At 47.4% G+C, this 16,150-nt stretch overlaps 7 protein-coding genes across 7 annotated transcripts; 1 reads left to right on the top strand and 6 right to left on the bottom strand.

The window, feature by feature from the left end:
- Window positions 1-63: 63 nt before the first annotated feature.
- LOC136192268 (enolase-phosphatase E1-like) lies at window positions 64-3,039 on the bottom strand. The gene is made up of 7 exons (XM_065980802.1): window positions 2,923-3,039; window positions 2,540-2,689; window positions 2,350-2,454; window positions 2,024-2,299; window positions 1,846-1,968; window positions 835-1,791; window positions 64-785 (listed from the first exon to the last, which is right to left on the bottom strand). Exons 1-7 carry the CDS (start codon window positions 2,929-2,931, stop codon window positions 210-212), a joined length of 2,196 nt encoding a protein of 731 aa, XP_065836874.1. The 5' UTR covers window positions 2,932-3,039; the 3' UTR covers window positions 64-209.
- A 5-nt stretch (window positions 3,040-3,044) lies between these two features.
- LOC136192269 (uncharacterized) lies at window positions 3,045-5,508 on the bottom strand. The gene is made up of 12 exons (XM_065980803.1): window positions 5,301-5,508; window positions 5,128-5,244; window positions 5,032-5,079; window positions 4,838-4,969; window positions 4,740-4,786; window positions 4,610-4,680; window positions 4,493-4,560; window positions 4,268-4,435; window positions 4,148-4,217; window positions 4,032-4,090; window positions 3,945-3,980; window positions 3,045-3,890 (listed from the first exon to the last, which is right to left on the bottom strand). The coding sequence occupies exons 1-12, from the start codon at window positions 5,436-5,438 to the stop codon at window positions 3,114-3,116; spliced, it is 1,731 nt and encodes a 576-aa protein (XP_065836875.1). The 5' UTR covers window positions 5,439-5,508; the 3' UTR covers window positions 3,045-3,113.
- On the bottom strand, window positions 5,451-8,108 carry LOC136192272 (protein Malvolio-like). Its single transcript, XM_065980805.1, has 13 exons — window positions 7,975-8,108; window positions 7,695-7,895; window positions 7,465-7,590; window positions 7,364-7,411; window positions 7,179-7,310; window positions 7,082-7,128; window positions 6,960-7,030; window positions 6,830-6,897; window positions 6,621-6,776; window positions 6,493-6,562; window positions 6,375-6,433; window positions 6,278-6,316; window positions 5,451-6,229 (listed from the first exon to the last, which is right to left on the bottom strand). Exons 2-13 carry the CDS (start codon window positions 7,839-7,841, stop codon window positions 5,552-5,554), a joined length of 1,641 nt encoding a protein of 546 aa, XP_065836877.1. The 5' UTR covers window positions 7,842-7,895; window positions 7,975-8,108; the 3' UTR covers window positions 5,451-5,551.
- On the bottom strand, window positions 7,981-11,234 carry LOC136192271 (vacuolar protein sorting-associated protein 45-like). The gene is made up of 17 exons (XM_065980804.1): window positions 10,907-11,234; window positions 10,710-10,844; window positions 10,594-10,654; window positions 10,458-10,537; window positions 10,344-10,412; window positions 10,192-10,283; window positions 10,090-10,138; window positions 9,919-10,029; window positions 9,774-9,866; window positions 9,677-9,718; window positions 9,518-9,628; window positions 9,300-9,467; window positions 8,987-9,145; window positions 8,828-8,935; window positions 8,646-8,767; window positions 8,463-8,594; window positions 7,981-8,148 (listed from the first exon to the last, which is right to left on the bottom strand). Exons 1-17 carry the CDS (start codon window positions 10,997-10,999, stop codon window positions 8,070-8,072), a joined length of 1,704 nt encoding a protein of 567 aa, XP_065836876.1. The 5' UTR covers window positions 11,000-11,234; the 3' UTR covers window positions 7,981-8,069.
- A 1,681-nt stretch (window positions 11,235-12,915) lies between these two features.
- On the bottom strand, window positions 12,916-13,622 carry LOC136192276 (protein JTB-like). Its single transcript, XM_065980810.1, has 5 exons — window positions 13,471-13,622; window positions 13,318-13,417; window positions 13,189-13,265; window positions 13,084-13,132; window positions 12,916-13,036 (listed from the first exon to the last, which is right to left on the bottom strand). Exons 1-5 carry the CDS (start codon window positions 13,509-13,511, stop codon window positions 12,923-12,925), a joined length of 381 nt encoding a protein of 126 aa, XP_065836882.1. The 5' UTR covers window positions 13,512-13,622; the 3' UTR covers window positions 12,916-12,922.
- Window positions 13,602-15,023, top strand: LOC136192181 (uncharacterized). Its single transcript, XM_065980701.1, has 2 exons — window positions 13,602-14,600; window positions 14,651-15,023. Exons 1-2 carry the CDS (start codon window positions 13,602-13,604, stop codon window positions 14,957-14,959), a joined length of 1,308 nt encoding a protein of 435 aa, XP_065836773.1. The 3' UTR covers window positions 14,960-15,023.
- On the bottom strand, window positions 14,964-16,147 carry LOC136192274 (uncharacterized). Its single transcript, XM_065980808.1, has 5 exons — window positions 16,123-16,147; window positions 15,847-16,071; window positions 15,733-15,791; window positions 15,261-15,678; window positions 14,964-15,206 (listed from the first exon to the last, which is right to left on the bottom strand). The coding sequence occupies exons 1-5, from the start codon at window positions 16,141-16,143 to the stop codon at window positions 15,006-15,008; spliced, it is 924 nt and encodes a 307-aa protein (XP_065836880.1). The 5' UTR covers window positions 16,144-16,147; the 3' UTR covers window positions 14,964-15,005.
- Between the last annotated feature and the right edge of the window lie 3 nt (window positions 16,148-16,150).

Here is a 16,150-nt window from a genome sequence, read left to right on the forward strand (position 1 = left end):
ATAGTGACGTACCTTCATAGCAACAAGTCCTTCGTTTTAAGACAATCTCGTTACTGCATAAAAGACGGTGGAAAAAACAAAACGTCAACTATTAACACGCGCATACAACAGCGGTGGATACCCATAAATAGACACTGGGAGAGTTGCAGTATGAAACGCCAACGAATTCTACCCCTCTGTTCTACACTAGCTGAATTCCCCTTCTTACTTTACTTAGGCTTGGCTGGATTGATTTCGTGCAGGGACTGTCTGGCCAATTTCAATATCTGCTTAGCTGTATTCTTAGATATCTCCGCCTCCTGCCTGGCCAATTTGGCCGCCGCCAGCTCTTTTTCCGCCTCGACGCGAGCGTTGTGCGCTAGCCGCAGTATCTCCTTCGCTTTCTCCAGCGCCGTCCTCGGATTTGTTATACTAGTCCAGAGGGGTTCGGCGCTAGCCGCACCGGCACCTGTCTTCTCCTCCGTTTTCTCGGTCTTTCCTTCTGCAACGACGTCGCGCCTTGGGGAGGGCTCCTTTGCCTCTTTCATCGCTTCCTCCACTTTCTTGATCTCCTCTTTTGTTGGTTCATCGTTTGCGGTTTCTTTTTGTTCTGCTTCTCTTCTTGTTTCTTCCTCTTTGTCATCTTTAGGCTCTTCGTGTGGGGTTGTCTCTCTCTTGGCTTTCTCTCCTTCTGATTCTTTTTTGTCTGCTTCGTCTTCTTCTTTTTTCGGTGATGCTTCCTCTTCTTTTACTTTCTCTTCAGGCTCCTTTGCTTGCTCTTCGTTTGCTTTCTCATCAGGCTCCGTCTGGACGACGAATCATACCACTCTCCCCTCTCATTTGGGAGTTACTTACCTGCGCAATTTGCACCGCTTCTTCAGGCGTTTTACTCCCTCCTTCATCACCTAAAGACTTCTCTTCTTGCTTTTCTTCCGCGAGCCCTTCCTCTGCTTTTACATCAACAGAGGGAGCGGACGAGACTTCCTCGGCCTCAACAATGTGAAACCCTAGCTCTTCCGCTAATTCATCATCCTCTTTCTTTTCCGCTTTGACAACCGAGTCTTTGGATACCTCGTCGTTTTTCAAAGTCCCCTGTTCCTCCTTGCTCTCAACCTTCTCAGCTGCATCCGCTTTTTCAAGAGCGCCGTCGTCCTTTTTCTCTTGCTGATCCGGCTTTGAATCTACGTCTTCAGGCAATGATGGACTATCAGGCACTTTTGTAGGCGACAATGGTGCAGAAGACGGTTCCTGAACAGGAGACAACGCGCCAGCCAAATCACTCTCAACACTAGCTTCCTTTGACACTGATACTTCTTTCTCTTCCTCTTTCTCGACCGACTCCTGTCGTTGATCCGTCTCCATCTTCTCCACCTTCTCCTTCTCTTCGGTCTTGACCTCCTTCTCTTCGGTCTTGACCTCCTTCTCTTCGGTCTTGACCTCCTTCTCTTCGGTCTTGACCTCCTTCTCTTCGCTCTTGACCTCCTTCTCTTCGCTCTTGACCTCCTTCTCTTTGCTCTTGACCTCCTTCTCTTCGCTCTTGACCTCCTTCTCCTTCGGTTTTGCCGCTCGTGGCGCCGGCTTAGGTCTTGGAGCTGGCTTGGGATTCCCCGACGGAGGAGGAGAAACCGTTGGCTTTCTCGCCGTAGGTCTCGGCGCCGGCTTCGGCGAAGCCCCCCCAGAAGCAGTACTTGGCTTTTTACTAGGAGTAGGCGGCTTAATGGCTGTCTTCGCCGGTGGAGTCGGCCTGGGCTTCTTAGGCGGCGTCGGCGCTACCGCCGCCGCCGCTTCTTCACCTTCTTCAATAGAAACAGCCTAGCACACAATGCAACGAGCTCGCCACACAAAGAAACTCTCTCCCCCCCTTACAAAAAGATCATTGTGTACAGCAGATGCTCGCTTGTGTCTCGCTTCTCTGGTCGGAGGACGCCGCTGCGATTGGCCCTTGGGGCGAGTGATTCGAGGCAGAACTTTCTCTGCTTCTTTGGATACCTAGAGCGGAGAGAACGATTTTTCTTGTGAAGATTACGTAGGCGGATTCGCGTACCTGTTCTATAGCAGCCTTGTCAATGCTATCCCCTTTTTCCTTATTGCCCTTTCGTCTCGTCAAACTGTTTTTCAGACGAGTAAAACTGATGCCCGTTTTTTCTTTCTTCGACGGCGAAGGCGAAGAATCGCCTCCGCTACCGGAGTCGGCTCGAATAGGCTTCTGACGACTGCCGGGTTTCATTTCCAACGATATCGCCTCAATCCATTCGCGCGCTTCATCCTGGTCCCTGCCGTGGAGATAGTACGTTCTCATTGGCTGCCCGTTGAAGTCCGGCTAGGAAGCCATCATAACGTCGACAAATGCTTTGACTGGAGTCGGGTTACCTGCGAGCTCGATACGAGGAAGGCGAATTTGCTCTCTTTGCAATCTTCGTGCGGCGCGCACGAGTCGTAATCCGCGAGACACACCTCGCCGCTCGGTTTCTTATCCTGTAAGCGAAAGCAGACAGACGCGTCACAGCCGGAACAACGGATTCCAGTCATTCATTCATTCAGTCACACAGACTCATCGGACCTTTTCGCTCTTGTAGTAGAACAGGTAGTGATGATCGAGTACGATATAGCGTTTCTGCCAGCTGCCTTGTCCGTCTTTTCCGCCCAGTTTGAATAGCCAGCCCGTTTTCGACGGCGAAACGAACGCGTTAGCGGCGGGACCGTCAGCATTCTGTAACGAAAAATCGAAACGTAGTTATCGAATCCCTTCTCCCCGCTATCGCGACCTTCATTCGGTATGCGAGAGAACGAAGAGCCTGCATACTAAAGTCGGGGTCGGGTGGAAACTTAGATACGATCTACAGAAGTGCTATTTTGAGCTATTTTGGCTTCGAGCGATCCGGTTGCGTCGAAATGGAAAAAGGGGGCCTCGCTTGATGAAATTGACGCTAGGCGTCTACACACCTTAGACATCACTTCGGCTATCGCTAGTCACCGTTTCACATCACCAAACCGACGTTTCGCTTCAATAGTTCTTAGCAGGCTTCCTTCTCGATCTCACGCAGGCGCTTCAGTAGCACGTGGCATCTGGCGGCAAATGATAAAATAATAATAGAAGTGTCCGTTGAAAAAAAAGAAAAAAAAGAAGTTAAAAATCAGATTGTCTTGTCAGAATTTGACGAATCTTCTTCTTTCTCGCCTTTCTCACTTAGAAGTTTTCTAGTTTTGCCGCTGCTAGTTGCCGATGGATCCTTCCACATTTTTCGTCTCCACAACTTCCATTGTAGCGATTCTTTCATTCTTTGAATGGTCCCGGGGCTAAATAAATAGTAGCATATTATCAAAGCATAAATAGGGAGACCAATTCCAGCGACTATACGCCACGCTTCCTTGTTTTTGCTTCGACTCGTAACAACTGAGTAAATGATTAGTCCCAAGCATGATCCCATGCTAACAAGAGCCACAATCCACGCAGCGACGAGAAGAAACTTTGAGAGTCCATAGTTACCCATTACACGACGAGAATTAGTCATGTGAAGAACAGGAAAAAGAGCGAAGGGCAAGAGAAGACTTTGCTGAATATTAACCGCGTCGTCCAGCTTGGGAAACTGCTCCAAGGCAGTAGAAATAGTAGTGATCAAAATCACCGGCACCAACGCTACGGATCGGGTGAGCAAAACACGCTTCCACCGAGACCATTTGATATTGAGAAACCCGTCCATAATAAATTGGCCAGCATATGTGCCCATAATAGTTGAAGCTTGGCCTGCAGCTAGAAGTCCAACTCCCCACAAAATTGGAAAGACATGCGGAATGTGTGAAGGAGATCCGCAGTTCTGCAATCCATTGCAATACCATTCGCTAATGTTTGCTCCATTGAGTTCGATAGAACAGTTCAGTGATTCGTTATAAGAAAATCTGAGATAACATCCCTAAATTTAATAAATTGAAACGCGAGAAAAACCGTTTGAAAATCGTTCTTTTACCGAAGACAGTAAGTTCAAATCACGCCCAAACATGTACTAGACGTTGGCGTGCATGAAAAAAGTACTGTAGTACGGCTATTTGCATACCTGGCCAAAGATACTTATGACAAATAGATTGATCAGAAAGGAAAAAAACAAGGCAATGCCTGAGAAAAGATCAACCCTTTTGACGCTTCTAGTTAAAGCAATGACAAAAGACTCACCAGAATCTATAGAGTTGTACAAAATGCCCTCTCTAATAGCCTGGTGCTTTTCTCGATCTATATTTCGAGACTTTGCACGTATTAGCAAGATAATTTAATGAGAACACGGTGTCTACTTACTAAAACCAACGCTGAGTGAAGGTAGATATTGTGAGGCATGATAACGGCACCAACAATTCCCAAAGCAGTAAGTGGTAATGAAGATGACGTGACATTGACAGAGCCCGTGACATTAGGATAAAAAAGTCCTTTTAGTACATCCACTTGGTTTGGATGACTATAACCATACTAAAATACAACCAATTATTAAAAGTAGCAGCAGCCAGCGCCAATCATCCAACCGACCATATATCCCAAGCACACCAGTAGAGTCATTATCAGTGTAATTATAACAGCTTCTAGTTTTCGTATCCCTAACAGTCATTGTACAGTGTAAACTTAGAGAAGAGATTGGCTGTATACCGAATTTCTCAAGGAAAAGTATTGTAAATGTATCGACTCCAGTTATGATGGCTCCAGCAAACAGAGGAATACTACGACCAGGCGAGTCTGATGGGTCAGCCAGAAATCAAATAAAAATAGCATTATTTACCGTCCGTATGACAAAAGATTAAGTGCAACTGCAGACCCAAAAACTTCCTAAAGTGCTCAGGTCTGCTTCCATGTTTCAACGCGTCACGTTTATCAAACCTGAATATCAGCACCAATGATAGCCAACTCCATTAGAAGCCACAAAAACAGTCGTGGCCATTTAGGATATTTTTCCCGACAGACTTGAGCCAAATGCATTCCAGTAACAACGCCAAGACGTGCAGCAAGTAGCTAGTACAGTGTAGAGTCAAAGCAGAATTACCACAGAAGAGATCGAAGCTATATCTGTCCACCTGCAAGATATATCCACCCAATGTGGATAACAGCAAAGCAAACAGTAGCTAGAATGATCAGTTACAAATAGGCGACTTTGAACCAATAGCACGTACTGAATATCTAGCTTTGCCTCCTGCAATGACATCGGACTCCAAGTTGCCTGGATCGATGTAGGCGACACTCATCAGAAATCCTGGACCCATGAAGGCCAAGAGCTTTCTCAAACTAAACTGCACAGCAAAAAAATAGAGCAAAGCCTTTTTATGTCGTTTGATCGCGCTCTCACGCCACGATGCGGCAATTCCGGAATTTGAACGAGCTGACTGCTTTCGTACGTTACTTCTCCCGATTGATCGATGTCGTTTGAGAGAAGGAAATAGCTTCCGTGGCCATCTTTGCTGCGTTCGTCGTCGCGCTCAGTCATAACGGGTCAAAGTTCTTTTAGTCACGTGAGCGAATTGAGCACGTCCTCTGTTCCGCCCCCCAACCAACAGAAATGAGAATTTAGACAAAATCGATCAGACAAAAATAATTAGTCTAGTTAAGCGCATCTTCATCAGCTTTTTCCTTCTTCATAAGCCCCATTCTTATAAAAAGCCGTTTTGATGCACTAGGACCCATCACGTAGTAGATCACAATGACAATATATATGGGAAAAATGATGCCGCCCACGATCGTTTCGGCAAGCTTGTGCTTCAAGAATAATTGAGTGACAATCAGATATCCATTGGCACCCATCACTAGCACTGCCAGAAACCAAACGGCTATTCGCGTGATTTTGGAATTTTTGAAGTCTCCCATTATGCGAGACGACGTTGTCAAGTGCAGCACGGGAAGCAAGGCAAAAGGCAATAGAAGACTCTGCTCTACGTTAAGCCATTCGTCGAGAGCGTCCAAGTATTTGGCAAAAACCGTCGCACACAGGATTGTTGGTCCCATTGCAATTGAACGCGTAAGTAGAACTCTCTTCCATCTTGGCCATTTGATGCCAAGAAATCCTTCCATGACGAATTGGCCTGCGTACGTGCCCGTCATCGTCGAACTTTGTCCGGCGGCGAGAAGTCCTATGCCCCAGATGATCCAATAGAAGTTTGCCGTTTTGCAGTGCTGAATGTGTGACATGGTAGAGTTGGCGGCGGTTGAAAGAAGGAATGACGTTGCGTTTGTTCCGTTCGTCACGTTCGTACATCCATCGAGGAATCGAAGTTTGTCACCCTATGGAAAAATAACAGACGCAAAGAGTGAGGAGGGGCTTCGACTCACTGCAACCACGAGGCTCATATTTGAGTCGGGAGCGAAGAGCTAGAAAAGACAGACAAGAGTCATCAAGTGTACAAAGCTAGTGCTACGCTGATTTTACCTCGGCAAACACGCATACCACAAACATATTGATAATAAAAGATACGAAAAGAGCAATAGCTGCCAGAAAAGTAGAACCAATCATTTTAAGGATGCGTAAAAGAATAAAAGATCACTACCTGACTCGATGGAATTGTAAAAAATGCCTTCTTTAACGGCGCTACGCTTTCCTCTGTCAATGTTCCTTGACTATAGAGATAACTTAATTTTTCTTTACTCAGTTCTGGAAGAATACGCTTAGTCTTACCAACACAAGAGCTGAGTGAAGATAGATGTTATGCGGCATGATAACAGCGCCTAGGATGCTCACTGCCTGCTCCCCCACTTGTCCATTGCAATTGGGACACGTCGGAATTACGACTCCTTTCAAGACTTCCAGTTGATCCGGTCCGCTTGCAATGTACTAACACATGTTAATAGATAATTAAAATTCTTCTTTTTTACACAACAACTAACCAGGTAACCAAACGTTACAGACATTGTGGTAATTAGGGCTCCAAAAAATGCCTCTAATTTTCTCAAACCTACAGAAAGAGTATATCTCAGTTTATCGAGTACTACCAATCTTTCTAATAGCAAAGATAACCATAATTTTCTAAAAAGAGAAATGTAAAAGTATCGATGCCTGTCATAAGAGCTCCTGCCCAAAGTGGTATCCTAAGAAACAATGAAATTCTTCACCTATTAATAAATTTAAATTAGCCATACTTCCCGCTCGACAACAAGCTGATGGCAACTGCCGATCCAATAACTTCCTGACAAAAATACAATTTATGACGTCATAATTTTTGCTAACTAAATGCACCTGTATGTCACTTCCAATAATTGCCAATTCCATCATGATCCAAAGAAAGAGTCTCGGTCCCTTGGGATACTGGTCGCGACACACCTGGGCCAAGTGCTTGCCCGTCACGACACCGAGTCTAGCTGCGAGAAGCTACGAGAAGGGAAAACGTCCTCATAAGCGCAAGCCCTAAAGATTAAAAAAACCTGAAGAATGAGTCCGAAAACAGTCGACCACCACAATATCCAGAGGAGCTGGAGAACACGTGTTAGCAGAAATGCCTTTCCTTCCATCGAGGCACACTCACCTTGTATTTGGCCACGGAACCGGCTTGTAGATCGGATTCGATGTTCCCTGGGTCGATGTAGGCGATGCTCATTAAAAATCCGGGCCCAGTAAATGCCCAGAGTTTCTTCAAACTAAAGCCCGTTGCCTAGCATATCAATCAACGCTTTACCACAAAGAGACGTGACGTGACTCGGACCGGGTTCGGACACCGACTCCGGTACAGCAGCGTGAATCGCGTGCTCCGCTCACCGTTCCATCGATTCCGCTCGTAGGAACATCGACGCGCTGTCTTTTGCTGTAGACCTCCTCCTCTTCGTGTGAGGTCATCTGATCAGATTCAGATTCCTCAAGAAGGAACGACTTCTCCGAGCAATCATCCAACGTAGGATCTTCCATGAAACGGCAGTTTGTAAGTAAACAGCAAGGCCAGGCAGAATGAGAATGCGTAGCAGCGAATGAGTAGTCAGGTCACCTGACCCTTGCACGTGACCGTGGCATTCCTCCCGAGCGAAGGTGTGGCCTCCAGACTAGCGAATGAGTACGTGCGATCTCAGTTGTGGTCACGTGCCAATCAGAGGCGGCGTCTCAAAAAAAGAAAACGAAAAAAGTACATACACTGTCGCTTCATTTTCCTCTTCCAGGAGTCCCTCCTCCTCCTCCTGCTCGAAGGCCCGTCGTAGCCTGCGCAACCTCGTCAAGGAAACTGCCCCCATACAGAAGTTTACAAATCTTTTTTTATTGTCCATTCACACTAGAGACCAACCGTGCTAACTTGGTGGGCGATTAGTAAAAACGAAGTGGCAATTTCAATGCTAATTTGGCTACCTAAAAAATGCAACCACCCGCGAGGGAGTCTCAGTAGATGGTCACATTTTTGAACTAAACTTAATTGTGAGAGACCCGAGTACGGAATTTCCTGCAACTACTTCAAAAACGCGATCGCTTTTTTTGAGGTAGGTGTTTAGATTAGCACGGTTTTTAATGAGTCCCCAGTGTGAATGAGCTATGAGATGCCACCTCTTGCAGTTGTGCACCGTCGTTCCGCCAAGCAAAACCCTAACTCCCGCTGCAGTCTTGTTCACGTTGACGACGGCTAGAGCCTCTTCATACGTCACCCCACCGACAACAAATACGATGATATCTTGAGGTCTATAGAAGAACTCCTCCGCCGAACCTCAGTCTAATTTCTGACTCCTTTACCTGTCCCTCAAGCGAGCGTCATTTACGTAAGGAAAAGATGTATCCTTGAGCCGTCCCTTCACGAGAGAATCAAGTGTGTCTGCCAGCAGAGGTCGATGTTGAGTGTACACGTTTTCAACCCCCTACAATAAAAAAAGCAAGAAGACGTTAGTACAACTTCTCATCTAGGCGTTTTTTATGACCTTTAGCCCTTTCAGGAGTTTCTTTGTAAAAGCTAGAGGACTTTGCGTGCCAAACAGATCCGATCCCCGCTGGTCTTTTCCCGCATATCCCAGCATACTGGAAACGAGCTGAGAGAGACGACTTTTATTGGTGCTTCCTATCCTTTTCTGCTTTCCTACCCTCGTATATCGAGCAGAAACGCCGCGTCGCGACAAGATGTCATGCAGCCCCTGTCTATCATTGTTAGTGTGCCTTTCGTAGCGCAGACTGTAGAGAAGAACGAGTCGCATGGCGTCCAAATGACTCACGTTCTCCTTACTCAACAACTGTCTTACTTTCTAAGAAGAAAACCGTGCAAGATCACTGTACGTCCTTATGTAGAATTAAGATATATGTGAATGCAATGGAATAACCGCCAACGCAATGAGAGAGCGTATGCGCAAGAGATAGTGTACTGTGACAAGAATGTGCGCCTGAGGAGATGCCACCTACTTGAAGAGCAGCTGAATGGTCGGATTGGCATGCCAACTGCTGTTCAACTTCGGATACATCCATGAGACTTTGTTGAACGACGCGCTTGTTCAGTTCGCCTATCAGCGCGACGTGCTTGCTTACAGTGCCGGACATCTTGCGAAATTGAGGATAGGCCTCAATGAAAGCCTATGAAGCAGAGATAAACAATTATCTCTATGACATCAAATTGCTCTTGCCTTCATGTCCGCAATTGTTTCGACTTTCGCCGTGCTCTTTTGCTTGGATTGATACTGATCCACAAGATCCTTGACGGCGCTGCAAATTTCACCAAAATTGGCGTACATATTCTAGAAAAAGTGTCAATAGCTCAACAAACGCCTTATATTTTAGCTGACGCTCTGATAAAAGTCGTCATGCTCAGATGACATAACAACCTCCTACAGAAGAAAATAGTTGGAGGTAGTAGAAAAAGAAATACCTAGAACAGCTTACGTGCATTTCTTTGCTCAGTCCCTGAACGCCAGACATATCAACGCGATTGTTGCTTATTCCAAGAAGCTCGTGCACCATAGCCTGGTAACTCCACTAGTATAAGAACGGAGACGGTTAGTTGCTGCGTGCTCTCGACGCGTCTTGCCTGATTGAGAAGGGGCGTGATAGGATCATCTCGTCTGTCCAGCACAAGCAGAACAGGGGCAACGTCGGGCCTCCGAAAATCAAATAGCGACACTTCTTTGTCTATGACATGCTATACAAATGCACGTCTACTCTCCAACGTCCTCTCTCCTTCCCCAAGCAAAACACTTACCTGGATAGCTGTTCCCAGTTCCTGAGCCATTCTCGACTTGGCCTGATACCTGGAGTGAAGATTGACGGTGCACGTGAAGTCGTTGCTCTCGACGACTCTCACCTGATCACGGGTCGCTTTTTCAGCGACAAAAGCAGAGCCGAAAGGCCTTCCGTCACTCGTCGAAGCGACTCCTCGTCCCACAGTCCACCCGGCTAGATGTAAACACGATGTACCAATATTGAAAAGTAGAAACCTTTTTCTCTTTCTCTCACCTGACTGCACGTAGGCAAGTTGAGAGAAAACAGGTGGGGATTGACAGCAATATAATCGGCATACGCTTCCTATGTACACAGTCAACAGATGCAGGAACACAGCTCTGAGCGTACTTGGATCTCTTTGACCACTTCGTGTTCATCTGCCTCAGCCAACTTCTTCACATCCTGCTGACGCAAAAAGTTCGTAAAATCTGCAAAATACAACAACGTCTCTGTATCATCTACTTCTCTCCTCTCTTCTTCTTACACAGGTAATAGAGACCGTATTTTGGAACGCGAAGCTCTTCGACTAACGCGTCGATGTTGTCCTATGAGAAAGAAACGTCAGCTCGCGAAGAGACCGATGAGTGGGGTGCACGATACGGGTGTCGGTCTGAGGAAGCAGATCGCCTTGAGGTGTTTCATCGTTTCGCGGCCCGTTGAGTCGATCTTTTCGAATAGATACACTTCTTTCTGCAGGATCTCCGACTGCGCGTACACCATGCTGACGATTGAGATCTGCGAGACGACGTCGATCGTTTAGTCTCGCGCCGTTCCCCCGAAAGGGAGCCTCGTCGCACCGTTTCTTTGTCCATGAGCAGGACTTTCATTCCTTCGCGACTGTCTTCGATCATGCGATCGATGTACTGTCGAACGGCAACGATAACGTTCATTCTTTCTCCGAAAAACGAAGCTCCTCCCTCGATATCGCTCAATAACACGTGATCGCGTTTAAGTTTTGTTAGTTGTCAGTGACGTCACGAGAACGTCATCAAAAGGGAGTAGGCGAGCCTAGCAACGGACCGGGTATGGAGACACTTGCTCCTCAATAGTAGGCGTTCCCAAAATTTTTTGAAAAGGGACTATCGAGGTTCGTTTATTCGACGAAAACGGCGGTGTAATTAAATTAATCGTTTCCGGTGGGCGGCGAAAATTTTTCCATGTACTGTTGCTATGCGATTTTGAAGATGGCAATTGTATTATCGAGCGAGTGACCTACACGCCGTAGCGTACAAAACCCCGTTTTTTTGGCATATAGTAAGGGGGTACTACTCTCTGGAAATGGAAAGTATCAGCACCGATCGCGAGCAGTCTTGATCAGTGGTAATACTGACGCTGCTCCGAATCCGTACGGATAGACAGTGGAAAGAGTGCAGGCGTCTCTGGCTGTCCGCGTGCAATCGCTACGATTCTCGCGCGCAGCAAGAGAGTCTGTCGATCGAGAGAAATGTGTCATGGGTGCGAATGTCTCGCACGACGGGCGCGCGCCATCTCTCGCGTCGTACGATCACGTATCTTCGACGATCGAGAGAAATGTGTTTGGGTGCGAATGTCTCGCACGCCGGGCGGATCTCTCGCGTCGTACGATCACGTATCTTCGACGATCGAGAGAAATGTGTTATGGGTGCGAATGTCTCGCACGACGGGCGGATCTCTCGCGTCGTACGATCACGTATCTTCGACAATCGAGAGAAGTGTGTTATGGGTGCGAATATCTCGCACGACGGGCCATCTCCGGATCGTCCGTCGCACACTGTGCTCACGCGAGTGGAGTGGGTCAACCCGCATCAAAGACGCAGGCCTCGTCGCCGACGTCTCGATGCAGGATAGTCAGAGCAAAGGCGGCAGAAAGTGTCTGATTCTCGCGTCGTACGATCACGTATCCTCGACGATCGAGAGAAATGTGTTATGGGTGCGAATGTCTCGCACGACGGGCGGATCTCTCGCGTCGTACGATCACGTATCTTCGACGATCGAGAGAAAGAGCTATGGGTGCGAATGTCTCGCACGACGGGCGGATCTCTCGCGTCGTAGGATCACGTATCTTCGACGATCGAGAGAAATATGTGTTATGGGTGCGAATGTCTCGCACGACGGGCGGATCTCTCGCGTCGTACGATCACGTATCTTCGACGATCGAGAGAAATGTGTTATGGGTGCGAATGTCTCGCACGACGGGCCCATCTTCGGATCGTCCGTCGCACACTGTGCTCACGCGAGTGGAGTGGGTCATCCCGCATCGAAGACGCAGGCTTCGTCGCCGACGTCTCGATGCAGGATAGTCAGAGCAAAGGCGGCAGAAAGTGTTTGATTCTCGCGTCGTACGATCACGTATCTTCGACGATCGAGAGAAATGTGTTATGGGTACGAATGTCTCGCACGCCGGGCCCATCTCTCGCGTCGTACGATCACGTATCTTCGACGATCGAGAGAAATGTGTTATGGGTGCGAATGTCTCGCACGACGGGCGCATCTCCGGATCGTCCGTCGCACACTGTGCTCACGCGAGTGGAGTGGGTCATCCCGCATCGAAGACGCAGCCCTCGTCGCCGACGTCTCGATGCAGGATAGTCAGAGCAAAGGCGGCAGAAAGTGTTTGATTCTCGCGTCGTACCTCGCGAGGGCCCCTCGGAGAAACGAACCGAACGTAGGTTCGGCAGAGAGGTTCGCGGAGCAGGCGCGACGATCGGAGGCGGAACGGCGGCAAGATCGGCGACAAGGCGTGTCCATGTCGGAATCTTAGCGCGCGCTTAGCCCTTAGCATAGACTTTTGAGTATAGATACTGTATTTATTTATTTATTTCACCAAATAAAATCTATATGGTTGAAGCTACTTGTTTTCTTATTCGCTGCAAGGCTTCTCTGTCCAACTTTCGTTGTCTGACAAGAACGGCAACAATGGAAAATAATCCCACAGTAAAAGCCGTGGACTTCAAAACAAAATAAATAATCTAATAAATCACTGACATTGTTGTACCTCGAATATCCAAAATTTCATTTCCTCTATAACTTTGACTTGATTGCAGCTACAAAATCAAATAATAGGTGGCATTTTGAGTCCTAAACAGGCAATTTTTCAAACCTCATAAACTTTTTCTTCCCGTTGCAGTTGTGTAGTTGATGCTTTCCCGTTTCGCCGCACTCCTCCAAATTCGTTTTCTAATACAACCCTTCAAGACGGTTTCCAGCGACCTAAACGGCTAGATCTTACTTTTTGAAATTTACTACAGGCCTTGCATTCTTCTATTGGAGAGCAAGGACTCGTCGAAATTCTGCCCGATTCGTCGGAAAGGACGGAAACGATGCATAGGCTGAATCAAAGACTTCTTATAGTCTCGGAAATAATTTTTAAAGTCAATTGTACCTCAAGCATGTCGCGATTCGCAACAAAAGAGAAGATTTCATAGCCAAACCGAAACGAATGATGACCTCAGAGAGTCGAAACGGCCCGGATGTCGATGACGTCTCCTGCTATTAAAAGCGTGCGCTAATAAAATGAACCGGCAAAAAAACTTGGCGTCAAAACTGTACGCGCGATCCGTGGGCCAATCGCACGCGCCTTCTCTAACACGAGCAAAGGACTTCTTTTCGTCGTACCCTCGACGCCTCCACATCGACGCACAAACGATTTGGAACGATTCGGCAGCCGACGTGAACTCGCACGTCATTCTCGGCTTCTCAAAATCGGGCTGCCACCTCCTATCGTGCGTCGTCGACTCGACGACGCACGGCGGCGATCATCCGTACACAACATGGACTCCGGTTCTCTTCTGGTGGAAATTCAACCATCGCGATCGTCTCGAACTCGTTCGCCGAATCGTTCCGTTTGACGAGTATTGCATGTCGGGAATTCGATGTCCCGTCGTCTACGTCATCGAAGATCCTCTCGTGCGCCGAATCGTCGTCGTCGCCGTGGCAACGCATCCGAATTTCGGCTCGAAAGAGACGCGCGAGTGCTTCGTTATGATTGGACCGAATCCGGCCAATAGGCGACGACATACGGGGGACGAAATAGCCGATTTTTCCGCGTCCTTCTTCATCAAATGTAACGCGCCGTTTCCGCGTTTCTTGGCTCGAACGGCGCTAGCTTTTGAAGAGACTTTTCTTCTGAACGCCGGTGAGGAAATCCGAGCTATTCATATCACAGAAGGGTGCACGTTGACAGACAAGGGTCTCATCTATGTGCCAACCTCGATTGCAGATTCTCTAATCACTGACTACGGCTCAACTAATATCGAACCGGATCCAGCCGTTAGTCACGTCAATTTAGACTTGAATGTCCAACGCGGTGGCCAGACTTTGGTTCCTGTTAAACCGGGCGCTTGGATGAAGAGATATGAACATTGCAGCGACGCCGACGCATTTGTGTGCGTCACCATCAACGTCTTTTCCGTGTACAAACATCTCCACGCGATAATGAACTCCAACGAACGTCTCAAGTCCTACGTACGTCAAAAAAGCGGAAATTTCAGATCTCTTCTTTATACGACTCAAGTAAACCAGAAGACAGCTCCAGTTGATTCGAATACGTAACGTTGTTCTAGGTGGTGGACGTCGACGAAGAGAATCAAAGCGTTCTCGTATTGGCTACTCTCTTCTCCTCGTTTCCTATGCTTCTAGTGTGGAGCATAACTACTGGTGCCGTTGAGACATTGTCCATGACGGGCGAGGCTGATTACAAAGCAATTCTTGAGCACGTCAGAGCCCGTTGGTCTATTCCGAAGAAGTGGTCTGTCTCGTTTGCCACGTTCTTGAGCTCCAAGCCTTTCTTAGACGGAAAGTCGCTGGAGGTGTTGCAGAATCCTCTTCTACCTGTTTCCCTTGTTAAGTTCGTTGACGACGGGGAAACGTGACAGTTAATTATTTATTAAGTTAATTATCGTAATCGTTTGGGTTTATTTACACAATAAACGTATCGCCTGTCTTGTGACCAATCTCAGAGAATAGAAAGACAGCCGTTGTGGAACTATACGTGTTCCACGAGCCATCAGATCGAATACCTTTGGTGGCATTTCCAGTTCCACTTCTAGCTGATTTCGCGCCTACGGAACGCACAAAGTAGCGATCACCAGTAAGAAAAGCCTCAGAACTAGCCAAAGCCTGAATAAATAGAAGTATCTCAGTAGGAACCATCAATTATTATAGGCTATTTACCTCTCTTGCTTGCGTTTCTACTGCAGCTTCCGGACTCATTTGCACCACCGTAGTTGCACTCGCGTCTCTTCTCAATATTCTATCTAATAACTTAGCTAGCTGCAAGACAGTGACGTCGTTCCCAGGCACTATATTGCTTCCAATGTGACGGCAACAGGACCGCAAGTGTTCGCGAATTAGATCCCGCTCCTCAAGAATGCGTCTCAATGCCTTCTGGCAGTCTTTCAGTTCGATAAAAAGCTTTGCCTTCCACGCGGCCATCTCGTCGACCATCATGCTGCTCGCCAGGAATTTCGATCTCCACACGTCCGCTTGAATCATCAGCTGTTCAAAGCCTTCGGCGTCGTGAAGGGATTTCTCATCAAAGCGACGCACCCGACACTGCAATTCCGCATTCTCTTCGACCAATCTTTGAATTCTGAAATTAAATATAATTGTCAATCACAAGAATGAATCGAATGACAGATTCAACCTCTCCTGAATATCTGCACCGACTGATGCAACTAACAGTCTTTTTAGTTCCGAATTAACCTTGGTATAAGCAAACTTATTAATCCTTCTCATTTTTGCAAAACTTTCGCCTTACTTTGGATTGTACAGATAGAGCGAATTCCTTGGGATCGTGTCGCTTGGCGACTAAGGAGTTCGACTTCAGGAGAGGCCAATCGTGAGCCTTTGTCTTTGCCTTTGCACGAATCGGGTTGACGTCAGGTAATTCGCCGTCGGAGTTGCCGTCGCCTCTCGGTCTCACCAAACCGTCCGACTTGTCATCTTGGCTTCGTCGAATAAGCCTTCGCGATTTTCGCAAAAACTGAGAGACGAATCACATTAGAAAGAGCGCGGAAAAGGAGCGCAATCGCACCTTTTTCTTCAGTTCGGACATTTCTAAC

Source organism: Oscarella lobularis, chromosome 10 (assembly GCF_947507565.1).
Source record: "Oscarella lobularis chromosome 10, ooOscLobu1.1, whole genome shotgun sequence".
Classification (NCBI taxonomy): Eukaryota; Metazoa; Porifera; class Homoscleromorpha; order Homosclerophorida; family Oscarellidae; genus Oscarella; species Oscarella lobularis.

Bases quoted from the DNA above. Each gene is read 5' to 3' on its own strand.
- LOC136192269 (XM_065980803.1), bottom strand. From the start codon at position 5,438: ATGACTGAGCGCGACGACGAACGCAGCAAAGATGGCCACGGAAGCTAT. The intron at 4,787-4,837 runs GTTTGATAAACG...TGAGCACTTTAG, and splicing joins TCATTGGTGCTGATATTCAG to GAAGTTTTTGGGTCTGCAGT. The intron at 4,091-4,147 runs GTGAGTCTTTTG...ATCTTTTCTCAG, and splicing joins GTACAACTCTATAGATTCTG to GCATTGCCTTGTTTTTTTCC.
- LOC136192272 (XM_065980805.1), bottom strand. From the start codon at position 7,841: ATGGAAGATCCTACGTTGGATGATTGCTCGGAGAAGTCGTTCCTTCTT. The intron at 7,311-7,363 runs GTTTTTTTAATC...CCCTTCTCGTAG, and splicing joins TTTTCGGACTCATTCTTCAG to CTTCTCGCAGCTAGACTCGG. The intron at 7,129-7,178 runs GTGCATTTAGTT...TATTTTTGTCAG, and splicing joins TTATTGGAAGTGACATACAG to GAAGTTATTGGATCGGCAGT.
- LOC136192276 (XM_065980810.1), bottom strand. From the start codon at position 13,511: ATGAAATCTTCTCTTTTGTTGCGAATCGCGACATGCTTGAG. The intron at 13,133-13,188 runs GTTTGAAAAATT...TTGATTTTGTAG, and splicing joins GGGAAGAAAAAGTTTATGAG to CTGCAATCAAGTCAAAGTTA. The intron at 13,037-13,083 runs GTACAACAATGT...TTTGTTTTGAAG, and splicing joins TGAAATTTTGGATATTCGAG to TCCACGGCTTTTACTGTGGG.
- LOC136192181 (XM_065980701.1), top strand. From the start codon at position 13,602: ATGAACCGGCAAAAAAACTTGGCGTCAAAACTGTACGCGCGATCCGTG. The intron at 14,601-14,650 runs GTAAACCAGAAG...ACGTTGTTCTAG, and splicing joins CTCTTCTTTATACGACTCAA to GTGGTGGACGTCGACGAAGA.
- LOC136192268 (XM_065980802.1), bottom strand. The intron at 2,455-2,539 runs GTCCGATGAGTC...TTTCGCTTACAG, and splicing joins TCTACTACAAGAGCGAAAAG to GATAAGAAACCGAGCGGCGA. The intron at 1,969-2,023 runs GTACGCGAATCC...TCTCCGCTCTAG, and splicing joins ACAAGGCTGCTATAGAACAG to GTATCCAAAGAAGCAGAGAA.
- LOC136192271 (XM_065980804.1), bottom strand. From the start codon at position 10,999: ATGAACGTTATCGTTGCCGTTCGACAGTACATCGATCGCATGATCGAA. The intron at 10,284-10,343 runs GTGAGAGAAAGA...GTTTACATCTAG, and splicing joins ACTTGCCTACGTGCAGTCAG to CCGGGTGGACTGTGGGACGA. The intron at 10,139-10,191 runs GTGAGAGTCGTC...TCTTCACTCCAG, and splicing joins AAAAAGCGACCCGTGATCAG to GTATCAGGCCAAGTCGAGAA.
- LOC136192274 (XM_065980808.1), bottom strand. From the start codon at position 16,143: ATGTCCGAACTGAAGAAAAAG. The intron at 16,072-16,122 runs GTGCGATTGCGC...TTCGTCTCTCAG, and splicing joins TGTCCGAACTGAAGAAAAAG to TTTTTGCGAAAATCGCGAAG. The intron at 15,679-15,732 runs GTTGAATCTGTC...ATTTAATTTCAG, and splicing joins GGTGCAGATATTCAGGAGAG to AATTCAAAGATTGGTCGAAG.